At 43.9% G+C, this 18277-nt stretch overlaps 1 protein-coding gene across 1 annotated transcript in view; it reads right to left on the reverse strand.

Moving 5' to 3' along the window:
* Nucleotides 1–15915: 15915 nt before the first annotated feature.
* Nucleotides 15916–18277, reverse strand: part of GFRA1 (GDNF family receptor alpha 1) — a 265032-nt gene continuing 262670 nt past the window's right edge. The window contains exons 9-10 of the mRNA XM_007941595.2: nucleotides 17202–17255; nucleotides 15916–16071 (exon numbers count right to left, since the gene is read on the reverse strand). Coding sequence (XP_007939786.1) covers nucleotides 15916–16071; nucleotides 17202–17255 — 210 coding nt within the window. The remainder of the gene's footprint in view (nucleotides 16072–17201; nucleotides 17256–18277) is intronic.

An 18277-nucleotide genomic window follows, 5' to 3' on the forward strand; every position in this document is an offset into this window, starting at 1 on the left:
ACAGGTGCAGAAAATGATGGCTGTGGGGCAGTGGGGGAGTCTGAGGAGGACAACCAGCACCCCTTGAAGTCAGAGCTGGGTTGAGTACCTCTAAAGTTGTATAATAACAGGAAGCAATGTTTTTCTGGGCATAGCTTGTGGGCAAATTAGATCTTTAAAACACTTAGGCAGGCTTTTGTCACTTGGTGTTAACTGTGGACGTTGTAACTACTTTAATTGGCTTCATGTCTAGAATGAGGGACTGAAATGGAAGTGTGACTCTCAGGGGAGCAGTCCTGGCACTTGGCTGTGTTGTCATATTTCTTTTTTAAGCTGCTGTTCTTTTTCTGAAGGCGAGGGAGGTAATCTAATTATCTTACGAGGACAGGTTCATACTGCAGTTTGTCAACTTGGCTGCTCTCATAACATGGCCCTGAGTGCTATGAGGAGGGAATGGAGTGGGGAGCTGGGGTGTCCTGTGAGTTTTCCTGGCCAGAAGCCAGAGGACTTTCTTTCCAGAAGACCAGAGAAAATAGTTTAAATGGACGCTGGCATCAGAAAACTGGATTCAAGTCCGTTTCGGCCTCCACTGGCTGTGTGACTTTACATCAGTCACTTACCCTCTCTGAGTCTTAGTCACCTCATTGCAAAGTTAGCCGAATCCTGTCTTGGAGGTGTTCTGAGGATTGAGTGAGATCGTGCACAGAACTTGTCCATTCCTGTGCTGGGTAGCTGGGTATTGTCCCCAGAGTGGGGCTGACAATTGGCATTCCTGTCACCAAAAGAGCTGAGTCAGCCTCCCTTTGGCCAGGGTAGGCCTTGCATGGTGACAACTCACCCTCTCACCCTGTCTGGCCAACCACAGGGTGAGGAATTGTTTAAAAATACAGCATGCAGCAGGTGACCAGAAGGTGGCTCTTCCCCAAATTTCAGCACTTAATCTTGGAAGAGGTTCTGTGGGGACAGCCACCTTACTGGGCTGTGCAGGGCTTTCCTGCAGGCAAGAGGAAATGTTAGTAGGGGCCTGCTCTGAGCCAGGCTGGGTCAGCCTCTTTCCTCCAGAGAGCAGGGGCAGAACCTGAGGCTGGGTTCCAGCTGCATGGCTCACCCTTCCTTTACCATTTTTTTTTTTTTAATATATTATTTTTCATAAAAATATCCCTGTAGTTAGTTATGGCAATAAAACCATTTTTCATAAGCTCAGTTTACATGTACCAATATACACACAAGACTAAAGCTCCAGGCTGATTCATTTTTTTTTTTCTTTTAAATGCATTTTATTGAAATATAACCTATGTACAGTGAAATACACAAAACTAAAGTGACATAGGTCAATGCATTTTTTTTTTTTTCAGTGTTCCCTCCCCTCCCCTTCCACCCCTGGAAACCAACAAAGAAAGTTTCTCTCCATATGTAAACATTTCCTTGACCCTCCACAACAATGAACTAATACTATATTGTCCTGTGATTGACTTATATCACTCAGCATAATGTCCTCCAAGTTCATCCATATTATGCGGTGTTTTGCAGACTCCACATTATTCTTTAGTGCTGCATAGCATTCCATTAAGTGTATGTACCATAGTTTGGTCATCCACTCTTCTGCTATAAATCTTACCAATAAGTCCCTTGCCAGATATGTAATTATCAGCAAGTATGAATTTGTTGCTGTCAATTTTGTTATGTGCTTTTTCATGGTATCAATTTCTTTGTTACATATAATTTTCTACGCTGAGCTTGTTTTGTTTATGAATCATGTTATCACTTACTTCATTGCTGCTGTTTTAGTATTTGCTGAATATTTATGCTGGTCTTCTTTTTTGATATAAAGGTTTATCATTTTCCTTTGAGGTTACCCTGTGATTTATAGTTTTCTTTCCAAGTTTAGAACAGGCCATTCTATCCTGTAGTTGTCTTGACTTCCCTACCATCTAGAAGTTCTGACAACACAATTTTTTCCCTCTTTTTGGCTTATATTTGTCCTCATTGGTCAATTGATGTCTCCGGTTCTCTGTTTACAATCTTGTAGGCTTATTTACTTTGAATACTTCCATAGCTGGATTGGTTTCTGGGTTATATCATCATGTGTGTTAATGGTCAGTTGTTGTTGGCTGTTGTTGCTTCTCTATCCAAAGGGCTCCCTTTAGCATCTCTTATAACGTTGGTCTGGTTTTAACAAATTCCCTTAATTTCTGCTTATCTGGAAATATCTTAATTTCACCATCATATCTGAGAGACAGTTTTGCTCGGTACATAATTCTTGGTTGGAAATTTTTCTCTTTCAGGGTTTTATGTGTACCATCCCATTATCCTCTCGCCTCCATGGTTTCTATGGAGAAATCTGAGCTTAGTCTTATTGGTTTGCCCCTGTAGGTAACTTTTTGTTTTTCTAATGCTATTCTCATGATTCTTTCTTTGTCTTTGGTTTGGGTAAATTTGATGATGATATGTCTGGATGATTTTCTTTCAGGGTCTATCCAGTTTGGGGTTCGTTGGACTTCCTGAATGGGTATATTGTCATCTTTCGTCATAGCAGGAAAATTCTCTTCCAACAAATCTTTGACAATTTTCTCTGTGGTTTTATTTGTCTCTTCCTATTCTGGAATTCTGATTACACGTAGGTTATTCCTTTCAATGGTATCCTACATGAACCTTAGGCTTTCTTCATTTTGTTTTGATCTTTTTTCTGATTAATCCCTTTCCAAAGAAGTGTTCAGGCATTTGCCTTCAGTCTCACCAATTCTGTCTTCCATCAATTCAATTCTGCTCCTTTGCCCATTCAATGTCTTATCTATTTCTGAAAATTTAGTATTGATCTTCTGGATTTCTGTGTGTAGATTTTGTATCATTTCTAATTTTTCATTTATTTTGTCATTTTGTTCTATTTTATTTTCTTTCAAAATTGTTCTAGGGTTTTCTCTGTGTTTTCCTTAATCTGCCTCTCAATTCATTGAAGACACCTAAATATAATTCTTTTGAATTCCTTATCAGGGAGTTGCAATGCTGCATCTTCCTCAGGGATGCGTTTTGGGTGTGCATCCTGGTCCCTTGTTTCTCCTGCTTTATCTTGCTTCTTAGTGTGGACTGTGATGCTCTGTTGTCTTCGAGGCATTGTGACTGTTTTGTGTTTATATTTAATTGGTGATTGTATGTTGGAGTGACTTGCCCATGATTTTCATTTTCTTTGTTTTGTTTGTATGTTATCTGTGCAAGCAGGGTACTGTGCTCCTCTATTCGCTAGTTGGCACCACTTATACACTCACCACCTGTCTCCTTTCCTGTTGTCAGCCTCTCATATGTCCCTGCCGACCTTAGCAAACAGAGCCTATTCTTAGGTCCCTGGAATCTGAATGAGAATGCTATCACTTTAAAATCCAAAATGGTTACCACTTGTAAAGATTCAAAATGGCTGCACTCCCGATCGGTCACTTTAAATATCCAAATTGGCTGCTGCATGTAAACAATCAAAATGGCTGTGCCCTCCGGACAGCGGAAAGTCAACAGCTCAGGTTGCCTGCCTCCTTGCTGTTTCCTTTCCTAGTCATAGGTTACTAGTGCAGTCATCCCTGCAGACCTTGGTGACCAGGCTGATCTTCAGGTCATTTCTCAGATCCCAAAACCACTTGGAAATATTCAGGCTTTTGGTCCCGTCAGAGTAACTGAAAGTCTGCAGCTCCGACCGTCACTTAACTCACTGTTTTCATTCAGGTTTTTCCACTAGTTGGTGCGAAGCCACTTCTATAGAGTTCCTTTCAAAACTCAGGGCTCTAGGATTATCTTCTGTATCTCTGTCAATTAGTTTTTCTTTTCTTTGTTGAAGAGGGTCTGTGTTGCTTATCTGCCTATTCCTCCATCTTACCAGGAGTCTTCCTTTACCTTTTATTCTTTAAAAAAAAAAAAACTGATAAATAAATAAATAACATACAAAGAAGGTCAGTGTTTGCACAGGGAGATATCTTGGGAGGTGGGAGTTCATGGGAGGGTAGAACACAGGGAAGAGGTAACTACGGGGAGGAAGTGGGAAGAGAGCTGTTACATTGTGGGAAATTGCAGTCAATGTCATGAGAGAAAATGTATGAAGTGCTGTATGGAAAATTAATTTGCTTTATAAACTTTCACCCTACTCACAATAAAAATTAAATAAATAAATAATGCTCAAAACAACGACAACAAAAAAATAATATACAAACACACTAAAACTGTACATTCAGGCTCTATATCTATACCTATATCTATTAAAAAAAAAAAAATTCCACTGCCATTGAGTGGATTCTGACTCATAGCGCCCTTATAGGACAGAGTAGAACTGCCCCCAAAGCGTTTCCAAGCCTGTAATCTTCATGGAAACCTACTGCCACACCTTTAAATCTTGAAGAGGCTGCTGAGTGTGAACCGCTGACCTTTTGGTTAGCAGCTGAGTGATTTAACCACTGCACCCCCAGGGCTTCTCCCTATATCTATGCCTTTATCTATATTGTTGTTAATTGCAGCCAAGTCAGTTCCAACTTATAGTGATATCATGCACACACAGTAGAACTGTTCCACAGGGTTTTCAAGGCTGTGACCTTTCGGAAGCCAGGCCTGTTGTCTGAGGTGCCTTTGGATGGGTTCAAACTGCCAACCTCTCAGCCAGTAGTCAAGCACTCAACCATTTGCATGACCCAGGGATCCCATCCCCATCTTTGTCTCTCCATCTGGAGTTCCTGGGTGTTGCAAACAGGTAATGTACTCAGCTGCTAACCAAAAAGTTGATGGCTTGAGTCCACCTAGAGGAACCTTGAAAGAAAGGGCCTGGGGAGCTACTTCTAAAACATCAGCCATTACAATGGATCAAAGATGAGTGATCAACACGGTGGCATTGAGGAAGAGGGAGACATAGAGAGGTGCATGGGAGGTACAGACAACAAAGATGAGCCCTTTTATACATACAGCACTGTGTTGTCAGTGAAGACAAACATGGGTATATGGGTGGATAGATGGGTAGACAGCCTGAACTATTAGATATGTCTATGCAGGGGGGAGTGTTCCCATGACCATGTATAGGGTTGGCAGATAATTTTTCTACAAGTGTAGTTATACATTCTATAAAAATTCCCAGGTATATAGTAGGGCTGACAAGGCACAAAGTTGTAGTCACCTCTTGGCCACAGCCAGCTGCCCAGAGGGAACGAGTAGTTGGACCTGTGGGCTCAGGACCATACTTGCAGGGGACGTTAAGCTCAATTGCTATAACATACTACACAAAAACATTGTTTCACATCCTATTTTGGCAAGTAGCGACTGGGACCTTAAAAGCTTGCAAGCGGCCATCTAGATGCAACGATGGGTCTCTCCTCATCCAGAGCAAAGAAGAATGAAGAAAACCAAAGATTCATGGAAACAATTAATCAAGAGACTGGTACACTATGCGATCCTCAGCCTATACGACTCTGAGACCAGAAGGATGAGATGGTGCCGGCTACCACTGTCAACCACTCAGAGGGGGATCTGTGTTGGAGATCCTGGATAGAGGGGGAGAACAATGTGGAACAAAACTCAGAATCATTAAAAAAAAAAAAAAAAAGGACTGGGTTTGCTGGTCTGATAGAGCCTGGTGGAACCCCTGAGACTATGGTCCCTAGCTGCCCTTCAGGTCTGGAATTGAACCCACTCCTGTGGTTTCCAGCCAAACAAAAGACAGGCATATGAGCTGAACTTTTATATTAGGTAGATATACTCCTTGGAGAGATCAATCATGGGAGAATAGAAGGGCTATGTATGCACAGGGAGACAGCTCAGGGGCCAGGAGTGCATGGAGAGAAGGACAAAAGGAAGAGGTAACTATGCGAAATGACAAGGGAGCTGTTGCATTGTGGGAAATTGTAGTCAATGTCATGAGGCAAAATGTATGTGAGCTGCTGTATAGAAAGTGAATTTGCTCTGTAAACTTTCACCCAAATCACAATCGAAATAAATAAATAAATAAATCGGCCATTGAAAACCCAATGAAATGCAGTTTTATTATGACACGCATGCCGTTGCCATGAGTTGGGCTCGACTAGTCAGCACTGGGTTATCTATATCTATCTTTATAAAATGTATGCCCATAGGCCTTGTTTTTCACCATCCTATCCCTTGTCTTTTCACTTAATAGAACTTACATCACTTTCCAGTTCAGTGGACGCACCTCTACTTTCTTAACAGCTGCATAATATTTCCTCAACTGGATGCACTATCAAGTCTGTTACCACTTCACCACCCAGGCTGTTCCAAGTTTCTTGCTATTACACGTTCTTTTGCACTAAAAAATCCTTTTGTGCGGATCTCAGCACACTGTCTAAGAATGTGGGGTAAATTCCTTGCAGAATTGTTGGCTTAGAGGGGATGTGGGTTTTACACTATGATACATATCGTCAAATAGTTTTCTAAAGAGGGTGACCGTATTTATATAGCCACCCAAGCGATACCATACAAGAGTGTTGGTTTCTGAGGCCAAGTGCTGTCCTGCTGATGCTCCAAGATGTCCCTGTCTAGCAGCCTGGACGGAGCAGCCGGTCTTGGTGAATGAAACCCATCAGAGCACCCGGCACTGCCGTTTTATGGGACTTTTATGGATACTCCTGCTCATATCTTTCGCATCACTGTGTTTTCCTTTATGCTTTATTTATATCACCAAACACAAGCCGTCTTGTATCTAGTTTCTGTCACAGTTTTTATTCACTTTCTTGGCATTTCTCTCAGGGTTTTATTAGTCATTTCTTGTTCCAGCTCCTAAAATTTCTATCACCTGTGTCTTGGGGATTTGGTTATAGTTGAAAGATGGTTAGAGGGAGAACAGGCTACAGGCTGAGGCTTGGGTCCCCAGAGCACTGTGCCTGTTCCCCTTTTTTCTGTTTGACGACTCAAGGATGTCCCAGCCCTGCCCTTCCACTTGGGCCCAGCACTGTTGTGTGACAGGCAGGGCTCTCGTGTTTTCATAAATGTACGTGGGGTTTCCTGGAAAGGCTGCCCCTGAGACAACAGGCCAGATAAGCTCTTGAGACCTTGGGCTCATATCCGAGTGCTCATAAACTTCTGGTCCAAACCAACCTGGGTATTTTGCAGAGTTTGGCTGAAGTCGTTGTAAACATGGCCATCTGAAGACAGGCCCAGGAAGCAAGCAAGGAATCACAAAGAGAACAGAGGCTTGTCCTGCAGTTGCAAGTGCAATGCAGGCTCAGATGTACAAACAGCAAGGTCTTCTTGCTGTTTAGTGGACTCCCCGGTACATATGGTTAGTGTGCTCGGCTGCTAACCCAAAGGTTGGTGGTTTGAGTCCTCTAGAAGCACCTCAGAAGAGAGGCCTGGTGTTCTCTTTCAGCCAAATCAGCCACTAAGCACTCTGAGTCACAGTTCTGTTCTGACACACACATGAGGTCACCATGAGTCAGAACAGACTCAACGGCAACTGGTTTTGACTCATTTAAAGTTGCACACTGAAGCCAACAATGGCAGTGAAATCAATTGCTATGTTTTGTGTTTTAATATTTTTCTAAAAAATCTTGGTGATGACTAGGATGCTGGAGAATATAATTTCTCCAGGGGGTAGGGACATAATTTCTTTTGAGCAACGAGTACTATGATCCTGACTCAAAGGGATCAAAACTAGTGTCAGGGACCAGGGGCTCTTCCTTGTCGGATACTGAACTAGATGCTGGAAGTAAGGAAAATGAGCCACACTGGGTCTTCATTTTTTCATTAAAAGACTTAGTATTTCTAAGTTTATAGAAGTAGTTCAATAAAAATTTGATGGTAACTTGAGAATCCACCAGCCCTGCCCACTAATTGTAAAATTATACTTCAAGGTCATAAAAAAATACCACATGTGGCCACACACTAGAAACTGGTTCCATTGGGTACGGTGAGTTACTGGGTGTGATCTCAAACAACAGCTCTCAACTGGGGCAATTTTGGCTTCGGGACATCTGGAAATAATATGGAGATATTTTGAGTCACAACTAGGGGTGCAGATTTGCTACTGACACCAATTGGGTCAAGGCCAGTGATGCTGCTAAAAATCCTATAATGCCCAGATGGTCTACCCCCCTCCTGCATACACATGTCATCACACACACACTAAAGAGTCATCCAACCCTGCGTGTTGATAAGGAGTCACAGAGCGGTGCTCACAGCTCAGTACCTGACTACTCACTGTAAGGCTAGTGGTGCAAATCCAGCCAGCGGTGCCTCAGAAGCCCGACCATCTGCTTCTGAAAGATCAGAGCCTTGAAAACCCTATGGACTGCAGTTCTATACTCTGCAAGAATGGGGTCATCATGAATCCAAATGGACTTAAGGACAACTGGTTGGTTTTTCTGAACGTTCATCTCATTGAGACTGAGAAACCCTGATCTATCAGCCATGCTCTGTTCTTACACATTTTACCTCCTCTGCTGTCACAAAACAAGATCTCAACACTGGGGATCTTCATGTGTTTGTAGATTTCAAGGTGGTTTTCCAGTGAATTAGGAGGCCTAGTGGTGCAGTAGTTAAGCATACTGCTGCTAACTGAAAGGTTGCTGGTTGGAACCCACCAGCCGCTCTGTGGGAAAAAAATGAGATCGTGTGCTTCCATAAAGATTTATAGCCTTGGAAACCCTGTGGGGCAATTTACTCTGTCCTACAGGTTGCGAGGAGTAGAAATGGACTCAGCAACAATGGGTTTCCAACGAATTACAGTAAAGGAAAAAGACACCACTACTGTTTTTTATTTAAAAAAGAAAACAATGTTTATTAGGATATTCTGGGGTGGGGATTGGTCAAGGGGATGACGGACATTCCGTAATGCTCGAGCGATATGCTAACATAAAGTTCAGACATCACAGAGCCACTTCCAAAGTTCAAACAGCAAAACTGGTAGACATTCTTTGTGGGTGTGTTGGTGGTAAAGTATTCTGCCAAAACAGCTGTGTGAGGATGCCATGGGGGACGGATGCACAGGTTTCCTTGGAAAAGCAGACGCTTGTGCGGAGGAAATAAGTGTATGATCATGTAGAAGCGGGAAACGTGGAAAACACACAATATAAATCGGAGGCCAAGAGGGCATGCTCCGTGGGTACCTTTCATAATAGGAGGCTTCAACGAAGCCCACTCTCCCCCTCCCCCAGCTCTGACAAGGCCTGGTGTCTGAATTCTAAAAATATACTAAAAGTCAGAATCCTCCTTCTACTCCATCTGTCCTGTTTGAACCTGCATGAAACAGAATGAGCATAAGCTGAGACATGCCCTCGGGTTAGAGTAAAACACTATACCACCATCCAAAAGAGTAAAAAGAAAAAAGAAAATCCCACATCCTCAGCCTCACCCAACTTCTCAGCAGGAGTTGGATTAAACAGAGAAAATAATTTCAATATCAAGGGATAATGCACACGAGATGGTAATAAAAAAAAAAAAAAAAAAAAACCCTTTAAAAGCAAATTCTGCAGTAAAAAGCATCTCCCCGTGGCTTGCAGGAGGGAAGGGAGAAGAGAGAAAAAAGGAGATGATTAGGACAGCGAGAGGGCCCTGGATTTTGGGTCCTGAAACCATTTCTTCAACTCTCAGAGGGCAATCAGCTATTTCTGAATCCAGGAAAACCCAGCAGAAAAGCCTGATTGCAGAAGACCATAGCCAAATGAGGCAGGGCCATCTGTGATTTGGGTCTATGGTTTCCACTCTCCTTGTTCCCACATTTCAGAAATGCCTTCAGCTAAAGCTAAAGTATGAAAACCCAAGTTGCAGAGGAAGCACGCTCTGCATGCCGGGAAGACAAAGCGGGGTCACGCCAGGCTGCAGCACCGGTGGCAGACAGCTTTCGGGATCTAGCCGCACAGCTAGCGGCCTGAAAGCCCAGAGCGCCTTCCTCGCACCTGCAAAGGAACCCCAGTCTGGGCCCTGTGACAGACCCAAACCGACTTCTCCCAGCCCTGGGGTTCTGGTATCCAGGCCGTCCATTGGATCTGACAGTTTTCATCCTACTCCACTCTAATGAGCATGTGGTGTTTGGCAGCTATCAGGGCTTGTTGTGAACAGTGTTGCTATTTTGAAGGAGAACTGCTGTTTGCTTTTCTTGGCTAACACAGCTCAGGTGCATCTTACCCTCACCTGGCATCCGGGCTGGAACCTGCCAGTTGTGGCCCACATGGCGGAGCTCACGGCCCTCTGAAGCTCGCTAGACTGATTCTTCCGGGTCCTCCGTGAGAGGCCTTTCTGGGTCAAGGTGGGTGTTGACCTTGTCGACAGCAGGTGAGCTGAGTGGGTGGCTGTACTTGCCTCTCAGTGACTGAGCTTCAATGACTATTTACAAAGAGAATTAAATTCTCTGAGAAATGTCAACTGAAGGATTTTGTCACTCTGGGAGAGATGGCACTTCCCTCAGCTGCTCTCAGAGGGCCCTATACGCTCAAGGAACTGAGGGGGCTTCAGCTCTCTGGCTGGCTCATCCAGCCAGAGAGAGTGTGTGTGACAGGGTCAGCACTAACTCTGCTTCTCAGGACGCCCACAGAGAGGTGGTTGTACCTGGGGCTGGGGAGTGGCCACCTGCCTTGGGGCATCCTGCCCTTGAGATTTCATCTCAAGTCCTCAGCAGACTTGCTGGCTCATTTCCCACCAGGTCCACCCCATTTGGGGTCTTGGCTTTCCTGGGGGTGCTGGGAGCTGGCTGGGATTGGCTGGCTGGTCATGCTCAGCTCCTCTTGGGACAAGTGCTATGTTTTTACCTCTCAGCAGGGAACACAGTGGCAGACTTCAAAGTTTCTTTGATTGTTATGTTTCATTAGACCCTTTGTCCCAGGACACCCTTTCTAACCTCAGAGGGACACATTCAGTGTCAATGTATAACAGCTCTGTGCCAGTAGGACCATGCAAACGGAACAGGTCACAGAATGAAGCCCTTCAAAGTCCCAAAGTCTTTCAGTCAACCAATGTTTGCCAAGCACCTACAATGCATTGTGCTCTCCGCTAAGAAAGGGCTGGGTGAGCAGGAAACATCCAAGCCCAGGACGAGGCTGATGATGTCTGCAGCCAGCCTCCTGGCACTCTCTACAAAACGAAAACTGGAGGACTGAAGAGAAGACAATCGGAAAGAATCTTCTATTGATGCTGGTGCTGGGCTTGGCAGCTGCCCTTGAGCAAAAATAAACTCTTCATGGCAGTGGGACAAGATGCAGATATTGGCACCTGCCAGAGGCAAACAGCCGAAGTCGCAGCTGCGCTGGTCAAATGAGCTTGGGGACCTGAGGGGGCTGAGACCTCAGTGACTATTTGTGGCTGTGGTTCTCAGCAGGCAGCTTATTGAAACAGGGCTGGTGCGCCTTCCCCACCCCTCCAGGCTGGGTCTCAGAGCAACCGCAAGTGCAGGTGGCACATCCCGCTGAACAGCCACCCCGTGTTGTCTCTAGGAGGGAGGGGAGCTCACAGAGAACAACGAAGGGCTTCCTGGCGAGTATGCAGCAGACAGGACAGTCCTAAAGCTAAGAGGGCGCTCAGGGAGGGTTATGTAGACAAGCTCCCTACTTGGGGTTTTAGCATCATCTTCAGATCTGTTGGCTCCTGAGAGAGGTGTCTGCCTCTTCTAAAAGCCAGGCTAAGTGTAAAGCCGGCATCTGATGGAACCAGAATTCATTTGGGTAAGGCGGCCTTCAGAGTGCTTAGAATAAAGAACTGAAGGGAAGGAACAATGTTAAATACAGGATGGGGGGACATTGATAATATGAAAGAGAACTGAATCCTCTAGTATCTTAAGAAGACAAAAGCCTTGCAAAAAAGCCCATTGAATACGTCCCAGGACGGAGGCAGGGGAACCCCAGATTAAGGCCTCTCCGTGAAAAGGTGTTTCAGAGGTAGGGTTCTCACAAAGAATTCTAGACAACAGGCTAAACGAATGATCACTTGAGAAGAAAAGCTGTGTCAAAAGTCAAGAGTTGTGAGATGGATGCCTGAGATGCCTATCTAAGGGATAAGAGAAAAATGTAGCTTCCAAGAGTATCCAACCGAATCCCCAGCTATTTCATTACATTTTAGAATTTCTAAAATGTATGCCTCCTGGCATCCAGATGTGAGCTCTGGCTTCCAGCTTGCAAAGGATCTAGCTCTTTGGTTTGGGGATCAGTAAGGAGCCTCCACAGACTGTATGATCCATTCACCTGGGACAGGCACCTTCTTGTTACACCTTGATTCAGCCTCATTTCTCAGAAGTCACTGTGCAGCCAGCCCTTCTGCTGGAACTGTGCCTGGGTCAGTGGTAAGTCACTTGCCTCTGTAGTCATTGCTTTTCCATCTTTCTAGAAAAATACCAAGGTCCCTGCTCTTTACTTATGATGACCCCAGAAAACGGAGGTCATAAAGTCTCATTTGATACCAAAAGAGTGAGCAACAAAGATCACCAGGGCATGAATCCAGAAGACGAAAGACAGAGTGGAAGAAGAATTAGAAAACGAGAATTCATTTATGCAGCCCTTGCCCAGCCCACGGCTTATTGATTCAACTAAAGCCATGCATGTCTGACTACATGAATGAAAACTTATTCTCCAAAAGACAGCTCCTCCAAGGCCACTCTTTTGTAAATAATAACAACAGAAATACATTTTAAGATGGATCCCAAGAAAAGAATTTGCTAATTATATCAACTCCCACTGCTCTTACATCTCTTCCCCCCGAGTATTTTACACTGACTCAGAGATGCTTCCGTTCTCCCACTGTCCTAGTTCAGCAGATGGAGTGCTGGGAGAGGCACGTGGGAAATGGGAGGCAAGCATAGACGACCCACCCTCGGAGCACATGCAGGACGGGAGCATCTTCATACCGACCAACTCTCAGGCCACGGCCGCCCTGGAGGAGCCCTGTCTTGTATCTGATGAACTCAGAGACCCAACTTCTAATGTATTTTTTGCTTCAGGATACAGATTTGTAAAAAAAAATACTTCATTCACACTGTCAATATAGTTTGTTATACTTAATGAAAAATAATCTATGTATTTTTCAACTTATATTTCTATTAGAGGTTTGGAAAAACTCTGATATGGAAAAATAATTACTCAGTTGGCATTCAGCCACCCCTTTCTCTATTGTGCACTCCTTTATGTGCTGTATTCAGAAGACACTCAAACATAGGTGGTCAGAGATACTCAGCGTCAACGTGGAATAAATGTGCTTCTAATTGGTTTGGCAAAATTGCCATCTTCTTTCTCTCTTGCATCAGTAGGGCATGGCTAGACTTGATTGGGGAAGCTATGTTCTATGTGGACATGAATGACAATCATTGTTTTATTAAAACCAACTAGAACAAGATGCTTTCTATGAAAGGCCCAAACCTTGGAGATAGCCCGTAAGTTGGGATTGAAGGACAGGAAGTCGGGAACTAACTAGTTTTGCTTTCTTAGCCCTCCAAAGAGGAAGTCAGACAGATGAAGGACTGGAATCACTGGCCTCCTCCAGTCTTGGTGCAAATGACAGTGTCTTGGGTCACCATGTCACACTGACACCACACTGAATGGCAGACACACTTGCTTGCCAGGATCTTATAGGACCCTCTCTAATGTGTTGCCACTGAATAGCCTTCCCCTTGTTTATTTAATAAGCAGTTTATTTTCAAATTGAGGATTTGGTAACTCTAATATGCTTTTACTTCTGAAGAAAAATGAGATCTTTGTTGATGATAGATGAGGCTTCTCCAAATGTAATTTGTGTGTTGCACGTCCATGGCCTCATCACTGAAGGCTCCCCTTGTTAGTGCTGATAACTCCCATTTCCTCTCTGGTCATCTGAAGCTAATTAGAGTGGCTGTTTAGTGCAGAAATAATCAATAGCTTTCTTCAGTGGCTCGCACAGAATTAAACCCATATGTAATTAGTCTGGTGAAGATACATAGAGATACCTTAATTACAACAAAATATGCTGTGTCACAGAGACGCTCTCACAGATGACTAGCATCCCAGACATTTTGACACACTCAATGTGTTTATTCAAAGTAAGAGTCTTTACGAAACTTTTCACTGATCAAATACAGTTGGGTGTTTGATGAATTTCCCTTCAAAACATTTTGAAGTGAAAAAAAGTTGGTACTTAGTATTACACATTTGTGTTTATTAACATTTGACTATAAATGCACTTCAAACACCAATAGAGCTAAAAGACTAGGCCTTTATCTTGGATTTAATAGATTTTTCTCTCAGTAATTTGATTAATTCTTACAAGGAAAATATCAGTGGGCAAAGGGGATCAGCATGAAATGTGCATCGTGGTCCCCCCTCCGACCCCTCTACTGATGTGGGAAGAAAGCCAGTGCTCCCAGCACTCTACTCAAGTGTCATCTCCTCTCTCGATCCAGTTTAAGGGAAACAAGACACTAGTACTCGGTCTTTGTAGAGTCTGCATCTTGCCACCTGAAACCAGACTTCAAAAGTGCACTTTAGGGTAAATTCCTTTAAGGAAGAGAACAAGGGAAGATGGTGTGTGGCTAACACAACTGCGAAAGCACCAGCTGTGTAATCAGCGTGCTGTTTCTGGTCGTTGATCTGAGCTGACCAACTCATCTCCACCTAAAGTCGACCTCTTGATCCACGAACCTTCTTTCTTTTCTGCATAATCACAATCTGTCATGGAGGACACGCAACAAGATACAAGCAGATTCTTAATGATCTTTAGGCCAAACTTCTCTACGATAGTGACCATGCCATCATGGTTAGAAGTAATGACAACCCTTAGGAAAGAATGGGGGACCCTGGGACGGATCTGCTTAGAAAGAGAGGGTGGCACACGCCCTCTCCCACCCGAGTCAAGGCCGTCATTATCAGGCAACATGGAAACCAGGTACTGGGTGTGTTGACTGGAAAGGGTGCCAGTACACGTCACAGAACATTTACAGATGGCCCCCAGTTTCCTCACAGGTATACATACACACTTGCATTTCAAGAAATGATAAAAGACCTAAAGCCGGGGCTGCCCTTTCTCCTCCTGCCTGTCCACAGTAACGCGATGCAGAGCCATCTGCCTCAGCACAAGGCCCCTCAGAGTCTGCTTGTGACGAGTTGTATTTATGGAGTTAATATTGGACGTAATACTACTTAATGAAAGGAAAAGAAGCTCTGTGTATTTTGTATTAAACCATCAGTAAAAAAATGAAGAGAAATCGGTACTTTCAAAATATAGAGAGCCAATAGTTGAAATCACTCAGTAGTAAAATTTTTTTCTACATATAACCTCATATGTGTAAAGAGTATTAGAGTGACGTCAGCTATATTTGACTCATGTTAGTTTAAGGGCTTCTCGCTCAGGTAAGGCTTAGGAGAATGTCATTCAATGATCAAAATACTGTGGTGTTTCAAGCCCTCTTTCGCTGTCTCTTTGACTACGAGACAGACACGTTTGGATATGACAGGTGTTTTCCATTTTCTGGAGAGCGTAGAACTGTTTACAGTATGGAAACTTCAGTGAGGAAAGTGCTAGGACATACAGAAAGGTGAACATCAGTATAACTGATGAAACTCTTCACTTGGTGACAAAAAAAAGCTTGATGTCCACATTAGACTGCAGTTTATGTTGTTAGAAATCAAAGCCATTGCGTGAGAGATGGAAGATTCTTTAGAAATACCAACTCATTCTCTAGCTAGGGAAGGCCAGAGTTCAAGTGGTTCAAATCATCAACATCATCACCCCAGCTTGCTTCACCACCCAGTTTACACACTGTCCCTTTAGAATACAGCATGGCCCAAAGCCTTCTGCATTTAGGATGTAGCACTGCATCGAATATTCCACAGAAGCCCCTAAGTATCACAAGAAGCTTTCTTAAAAAAAAAAAAAAAAAAAATTCCAGTTGGAGGAAACCATTTTAGCAGTGTCTCAACTGAGCTCCTAAAACTGGAATTTCAGATATACAAGAGGACAGGAAACAGATAACTTGGTTTTGTCTTTTTACATGTCCATGTTGTCTTGGAAGTGCAGCTACGATATCTCTGCCAAAGATAAAGACAATAGGGTGGACAGAGCTGTTACCACCAGAACCAGCAGTGGACTCAGACTGCAGCTGGGAGGAGCAGCCATTGATTTTGTGGTTATGTGGCTAGAAGCACCAGCGAGACCATCCTTTTCGTAATCACGCTGTAAGAAAGAACATTTTCATTATCACTCACTGCATGCATTTATTTTACCACAGTGCATTGCAACCACACTCTTACCCCCTCTCCATCCCCATTCCCAACTAGCTATAGCGCCTAGGATTTTTCCCACTGAATCTCCAATTCACTCACTTGTAGTTTTTATGGGAAGGGACCATGAACGTGGGTGAGAACTGGGTAATTTTGATAAACTGGCCAATGCTTCATGCTCTTCCATTGTGGGTTATTAAAATCCATTTGGGGGAAGAGATTTGAGCTCAGGTATTCTTGCCATTTCCACCATCACTCTGGAGACTCCCCAGTAGCTGTGTAAATGGAGCACTTTTCCTCTGGGCACCACTGACTGAGGAGGAATGCTCCTTGTCTCCCCTCATCAGGGAAGAAGGGCAGGGAATGTCCTCTCAGAAAACCTGTCGAGTCAAGCCATGGCTCATGCCAAGATGTGTCTCTAACTGCATCAGAGCTGGACAGGCAGTAACCTTTCCCTCCATCCACCAGCTCAACCCTAGGAGTCAGAGAGGGCAAGGAGTTCTCTCTGCTCATCAGTGGGAAAGACAAAGCCTTGAGCCAGGTTCCCAGAGTCACAGCAAGCACAGCTGTTCTTCCTGGGAAGACTTCTCTCTCCTTATTCCCATCTCAGTCACCTAGGGTCTCATCGTCACACAATCAACCATCACACAACAGAATGGTCCATCTCCTCACCTGTAAATAAGGGAGAGGAATCTGACCTGCCCCGTCTACCTCTGAGTGGCTGTAGAGAGAGAGTCAAAGGGACTGTGGCTAGAGGACATGTGGGTTGACAATGAGAGTGGTGGGTTGGTTATCTTCTCTGTATTGGTGACTGTGAGCAGAGTCCATGGCATTGCCACCATGGCATTAGTGCTGGGCCAGCTCAGAGGTGAAGGTGCTGGTTCCACACTTGGTTCTGACTGTGGCTCTGTGCTCTGAAGTCTGAACCTTGCTTAAGGGGCAGAGGGACTGACAGATAAGTGGAATGGTGCAGCTTCTTTCTGAACCTAAAACCTAATTTCTCTGAGCCCTTTATGCCATGCCCCAGTGGCACAAAGGCTGTCTTTGTAAATGCGGGGAGACCCAGAAAGAAACATAACTTACATCAGAAAGACAGAGGTGTGTGCTGCCCGAGACATTGGATTTCAGCTTCTGTGCCTGAGGAGAGACAAAAAGGAAGACCAAAACCTCATGAGTATAAAGTAGAAGGGGAATTAATGATGACCCATTAATCAACTGTGAGAGCAGCTCTATCCAAAGGAGAGATGTGAGTCACAACTATAACCCCATAATAAGGTGAAATTTCTAGTAGCCATGTAAGTCAAGAGACAACAGGTAAAGTTAATTTTTAACAATAAATTTTATTTAACCTAAAAAAACCCAAAAAAACCCAAACTCACTGCCATTGAGTCGAATCTGACTCATAGCAACCTCTCCTTGGGTTTCCAAGATGGTATCACTATGGAAGTAGATTGCCCAATCTTCCTTCCAAGGAGTGGCTGGTGGGTTTGAACTACCAGCCTTCTGGTTAGCAGTCACAGTCAAATGCCTTAGGCACTATGCTACCAGAGCTCCTAATATGTTATAATTTCAACATGCAATCAATATAAAATTTATTAATGCACTAACTCACATTCTTTTTTAATATTAAGTCCTCAAAATAAAAATGTGTTTGCCATAGTCCATCACAGTCAGGTAGACCAGCCCCATTTCAAGGCTAGTGGCTACCCCAGGGGCAGCAGGACTAGGTTACTAAAGAGAAAGGTTTTTTTTTTTGGGGGGGGGTTTGAAAGTTTACAGAGCAAATTCATTTTCCATTCACATTTTGATTCATGCATTGACTACAATTCCCCACAAAGTAACGGCTCTCTTCTCACTTCCTCCCTGTAGTTACCTCTTCCCTGTGTCCTTCTTTCCTATGTATTCTTCCCCCCTGAGCTATTTCCATGTGCAAATACTGCCCTTCTGTTCCCCCACGATTGATCATTCTAAGAAGTGTATCTACTTGACGCAAATGTTCATCCTATATGCCTGTCTTTTGTTTGGCTGGAAGCCACAGGAGTGAGTTCAGTTCCAGACCTGAAGGGTAACTAGAGACCACATAGTCTCAGGGATGTCACCACACTCTAACAGACTAGCAAACCTACTCTTTTTTTTTTTTTTTTAATGATTTTGAGTTT

The sequence above is a fragment of the Orycteropus afer genome, unplaced genomic scaffold, assembly GCF_000298275.1.
Source record: "Orycteropus afer afer isolate SDZICR_OR568_19922 unplaced genomic scaffold, OryAfe1.0 scaffold00082, whole genome shotgun sequence".
NCBI classification, from domain to species: Eukaryota; Metazoa; Chordata; class Mammalia; order Tubulidentata; family Orycteropodidae; genus Orycteropus; species Orycteropus afer.